General features: G+C 49.4%; 1 protein-coding gene across 1 annotated transcript; it reads right to left on the bottom strand.

Annotated features, from left to right (window-relative positions):
* Positions 1-1,614: 1,614 nt before the first annotated feature.
* On the bottom strand, positions 1,615-5,150 carry PNRC1 (proline rich nuclear receptor coactivator 1). Its single transcript, XM_062186495.1, has 2 exons — positions 4,466-5,150; positions 1,615-2,732 (listed from the first exon to the last, which is right to left on the bottom strand). The coding sequence occupies exons 1-2, from the start codon at positions 4,985-4,987 to the stop codon at positions 2,289-2,291; spliced, it is 966 nt and encodes a 321-aa protein (XP_062042479.1). The 5' UTR covers positions 4,988-5,150; the 3' UTR covers positions 1,615-2,288.
* Positions 5,151-5,555: the final 405 nt, after the last annotated feature.

The raw sequence follows: 5,555 nt of genomic DNA, 5'->3' as shown, positions 1-5,555 counted from the left end.
AATTACATCAACATTAGAGGAAACATTTCAAGAGATTCCAACAGAAGAAAAATAAAGGTGGCTTAACATCACTAGCCAAAACAAATTCAGTACCTTCTCACTGAATATATATTATATTATCTGGTATAATTCACTTATGTTTACTCTTACAAGTGTAAGACCTATCTTAATACTATAATGTAGTCTACTTGTCACTTCTTTAAAGCTATTTATCAATGTTTTAACTCTAGCATTCTCAGAAAATAATTTTCCAAGGCTGAAAAGTTTACCTATATTTTCACATTAGTTTTAGCACCCATTTCTCTAAACCGTTTTTTTTTTTTCAGAGCCAGCTATTTGTATATATATATATATATATATTCAATGAATGTTAAAGCATAGCTTAATTTCTATAAGAACAAGCATTTTATACCCAGGGACAATGAATGGCTGGCTGGCTAGAGCTGCAAATACAAGATAGCATGCCTTGCCATTATTACACAAATTTTGTGGGACAGCTACAGAACAAGTCATCCTACCTTCCTGGAACTGAGTATCAAGTTAAGAGCAAGTTTAAGCTTCTGCTCACACTCCCTACACCACACAGAAAGTTAAGTCTTCACTCTCCTTGTGGGAACCAGTGTGAGACCTAAGACACCTCCAGGTAGCACCATTCTCATGAATTCAACCTTAAGAATCATGTGCAAGTATGTACCTTTAACATCTTTTTTCCTTTTCCTCTCTAAATGTCGCCCATTTACGCAGAAAAATTTTCTCCTTTGATGCCGGCGACGTGGCTTAATAGGTTAATCCTCCACCTTGCGGCGCCAGCATACAGGGTTCTAGTCCCAGTCGGGGCGCCGGATTCTATCCCGGTTGCCCCTCTTCCAGGCCAGCTCTCTGCTATGGCCCGGGAAGGCAGTGGAGGATGGCCCAAGTGTTTGGACCCTGCACCCGCAAGGGAGACCAGGAGAAGCACCTGGCTCCTGGTTTCGGATCAGCGCAATGCGCCGGCCGCAGCGGCCATTGGAGGGTGAACCAATGGCAAAAAGGAAGACCTTTCTCTCTGTCTCTCTCTCTCACTATCCACTCTGTCAAAAAAAAAATTTTCTCCTTTGAGACAAACTTTTGGTTTGTACAAGTGAAACCATATAGAAGGTGTATTTTAGAATTTGAATCGGTAATATGTTGAGAATGGTTTGAACTGCCATGTCGATCTTCAAAGCAAGCCTCCAAAATCTCCACCCACTGTTTTCAGCATCAACTATGCTTTTTTTTTCAGTAGAAGTGCCACCATTCAAGATTAATGTAATAAAACATAGGTGTCATTGTCTTAGACTGAAAAATGTACGATATATTAAGTCAAATAATACTTCATAAAAAAGTTTACATATAAAAATATACTCTAAGTCATAAACTAACCAGTTTTACTTTATCCACTACCATTTCCACTTGTGACATGGGCAGTTCCCCACTAAGAGGTAGAAATGTTAAATAATTGCTCAAAATTTTGTAGAGGAAGAATCATCAGTACAAGGTCATAAACAGAGCCAGTGAAATGAGAAGTTAAAAATCCAATCACACAAAATCTCATGGCCACGCACAGGACAGTCACACACAAAAAGTCAAGACTAGTTTAAAGGGGGGAGGCCAAATTATTATTACTTTAAAATTTGATTACAACCGATTTTGTTGGCATTAAAATTAGAGGCATCTTAAATTTGAATAATGGATATATACCAAAAACAAGAAATTAAAATTTGGTAGAAATGGGGAGGAGTTTTTCCAGTAATTATAGATTGGAAGGCAGAATCAATTTAGCGAAAGACAAAACTCCATTGTTTACAATGATTGTGCCACAGACTTAAACTTCAGTAGTGCATTAGTAAACTCTTCACATTTAGATCTTCACCTTGAGATTCGACAGCTGTTTCTTGTAAAATCTCAGTACCTTGTGCAAATAAACTGGTGTTCCATGTGCCTTAGCACACTTAAAATTTCTCCATTATATATATATATATATATATGTATATATATATACACAAATCACCGGCCACATGGGCAGGGCAAAATACATACTTTCATAACAAAACTATAATGTACCTCTCAAGTATGAACAATATACACATAATACATGGTATACAGTATTTACAAAATATAAAATATAATACAAGCTGTTTGTATGTAACTTTTTAAACTCATCTTTTGTACTCTTACATTGCAACAAGGCAGATTTCCAGATCTGTACCAATTCGAGAGTCCAAGAAGTTGGAAAAAACTGTTTTACATACACACTGAAATCTGAAATCTTAAGTTTGAACCTTCAGCAGTGTTTTCAAATGCACTGCCATCAGCTCCTTGTTTTGGTTGGAATTTTCAACAGAGCTTCCCATCCAGTGACTAGGAGGCTTTGGAAGAACACTAGGAGAAGGCGGATCACTGAACTTCGCGCCAGCGTAATTCTCCTTTTGGCTCACTTCAGTTAGAAATGCTGACTTCTTCAAATGCATGTTTTTAATGTTCTCTGTATTTTTAAAAGGCTTTTTTTCCTGCTTCTGAATTCTATCAGATGACACAGAGTCCTGCCAAAAGTTATTTTCATTCCTTTTCATAGAGGTGATCTTGGTTAGTGGCAAGTTATATTTGCTTTTCTGTCTGTTTATCTTTGGTTGTTCACTCAAGTGTATACCATTAACAAGCTGGCCATGGGGAAGGGCAACTTTCTCCGATTTTCCCATCTTTGATTTTAAAACCTATAAAGACAAGGAACATAAACGTGAACACAGTTTAAGGATAAAAAAAAAAATCAAAGATATAAACCTCACATATTTTATGTATTTCTTTCAACAAGTTCCCTTAGACTTCAGTTCACTGTATTAAGTACTTGAATGCGCCCCTTACATCACTGGATGTCTATTTTGTTTTCAATTAGAAGTTGTATGCAACATGAACCATTTCTAAAATGTCAAAAACAAAAAACCCAAAGCAACCAGAATCCACCTTCCGTTACTGTAAAGAGTAAACGAGCTTTGTTTCAAACACGTGTGACCAAAAATTATTCCATCTGACCCCTACTAGTTTAACAACTGCTTGAGAACTTGGCTACACTAATGCTAAAACCCGACACGGACCTCTCGCCATTGTCCTTCCAACATTTGTAATATGGTAACTAAGCAGGATACTCATAAAAAGAGGATACTTCATAAAGTCAGTGCGAATATTGAATTAAAGTAGGAGTTAATTTTCGTGCAAAAATTTTAAAGCCATACCGATTTCGTAAGATGTGTTTTCCACGTACTGTGAATTCTTTTTTCCTGCACGAAAATAAACCTCTACTTTTAATTCCATTTTCCACGCACGTTTAGAAACAGCCTACTATTACGTAGCTGGAGGTCAAGGTACCTGCGGCCCAACAGAACGCTCTGGCCTTCTGGTATTAATACCCGTTCTGGAAAAGAATCCTACTGGCCAGGAAGAGGCAGAAGAGCTCGCTTTTAGAATAGCACTATTACTGCCAAGTGAGACACTCGGAAGGAACCTAAGACAATCCACAGAAATGTGACAGCCAAGCTTAGCAATTTCCCCCCAGGACACAGCTCACAAACCTCCCATCTCTAACTCCAATAAACTCCCGAACGACAGCAACTTAACTTGCCCTACGAAACTCAAGTCACGGAAGTCAGTACAACACTTCCTTTCGCTAAGACCACTCTCCGATCACTCGGGGCTGAAGCCCGCTTGGGGACATTGTATCCCAATCCAGTCGATCGGTACCAGGCGCACTCAGCCAGTAACTTCCTTGGAGCAACTACCGCGGACCAGTAACGACCTTGCCCGCAGGCGGTGCGGCAGGGCGTCGTGCGCAGTGAGATCAGCTCAACGGATACAGACAGGCACACCGTGGCGCTTTCCAGGCCGGGAACGCCAACGCCAGCGGCGGGCTGCCCGCTCGGAAACTTGAAAGCGCGCTAAGTAGGTCAGGCCCAGCCCCACACGGGACTGGGCGCCCCACGAAGGCCGCGTCCACCGCTCGGCGAACACCCGGGCCCCCGCGCCGCACGCCCGGGCCCGGGGCCCTCAGGCCCCGGCCGGCCGCCCCCGGCCCGCCGCCCGCCGCCTTCATGAGCGCCGGAGCGCGCCGCACGTAGCGCGCGCTGACGTCAGCCCCCCGCGGGCCCCTCGCCCCTCCCCGCACTCCCGGAACGCCGAAACCCCCTGGAACGCCGCCAGCCTTCTAAATCGGGGCTGTTGCTGGGGCGCAGCCGCTCTCCTCATTGGCTGGCTCCCGGCAGCCAATGGGCAGCGCCAGCGCAGGCCGCCCCGGCCCCCTCCCCCCAGCCGGGACCGAGCGGGCGTCACGGAAACTTCCCAGGCGAGTAAACAGCCGCCCCCCGCCCCGCCCCCACCCGCCCGGCCCGGCCCCGGCCCCGGCCCGCCGGGGGGCCGCCACTCCCCAACGGTCCCCGCGAGCCCAGCGCGGCCTTGCCTCTTTCCTGAGCGCGGCTTGGCCGGGCGCCGCGGGCCGCAGCGGCCCAGGGTCCGGGCTCGCCTCTTCAGTCCGGCCGGCGGTCGCGGGAGCCGGGCCCGGGACCTCCGGCGCCCCGCTCTGGCCTGCCGCCGGGCTCCGGCCGCCCTCCAGACTCGGCCGGTGCTGCTGGTACTGGTGGAAGCGGCTGGGCAGCTGGCCCGCCAGACTGGCCCGCACCTTCTTCTTCCGCCGCTTCTTCGGCGCCGCCCGAGGCGTGCCGCCCGCCGTCGCGAGGCTGCAGTTGGGCCGAGCTACCGGAGCGCGAGGCTGGGGGCTCACGCAGGGGCCGTCTCCGCCTAGAAAGTGAGGGAGGAACAGGGTCGGGGGCAGCGCCCGGGGGTCCGGGATCCGGGGTAGAGGCGGCGGAGCCGTGGTCACCATCGGGAAGGCCCCAAAGTAACCGCGGGAGGAAAAGCCAAGCGGCGCCAGGCGGCCGCCCAGGACGAGCGGCTCCCGCTGCGGGACAGAGACAACGGTCATAGCGCTAGGAAGCGAGTGGCTCAGCGAGAGGAAGAGGAGGAGGAGGAAGTGAAGCCAGTGATCGCAGGGCGGCGGCGGCGGCGGCGGCGGCGGCTGCTGCTGCTAGGAGAGCCAGAAAGAAGCGCGGACCATGACTCGGGCGGTGGCGGCGCAGCAACAAATAGCCCCGGCTCCGGCACCGAGTGTTGTTATCGGAAGCTCCGCCCTGTGCCCGCCCACCCCCCTGCGGCCAGGCAATCAGAGCGCGAGATGCCAAGTCACGCCCCTGTGGCTCCGCCCCCGCCGCTTTGGCGAGACACACACAAACAACTCGCTGCAGCCTGGCACAAAGAGCGCGCACTGCGCAGGCGCTGCCCCTGGGCTCTTTTGGGAAGAGTCGGTGCCGGGAACAATGAAGTTGGGTTTCAGCCCTACCTCCCCCCACCCCTCTCCCAAGTCGCCCCCGCTTCTCGCTCACCTGGGCCCCGGAGGGGGCTGAGCGGTCCGGGCTGGGTCTTGGGGTGGCAGGGAGCAAAAGAGGAGACGGAGAATCAGGGAGCGTCAAGGCCACTGGTGCCTGCTCATCTGC

Source organism: Lepus europaeus, chromosome 3, assembly GCF_033115175.1.
Source record: "Lepus europaeus isolate LE1 chromosome 3, mLepTim1.pri, whole genome shotgun sequence".
NCBI lineage: Eukaryota > Metazoa > Chordata > Mammalia > Lagomorpha > Leporidae > Lepus > Lepus europaeus.
This window is presented reverse-complemented; position numbering and strand designations above follow the sequence as displayed.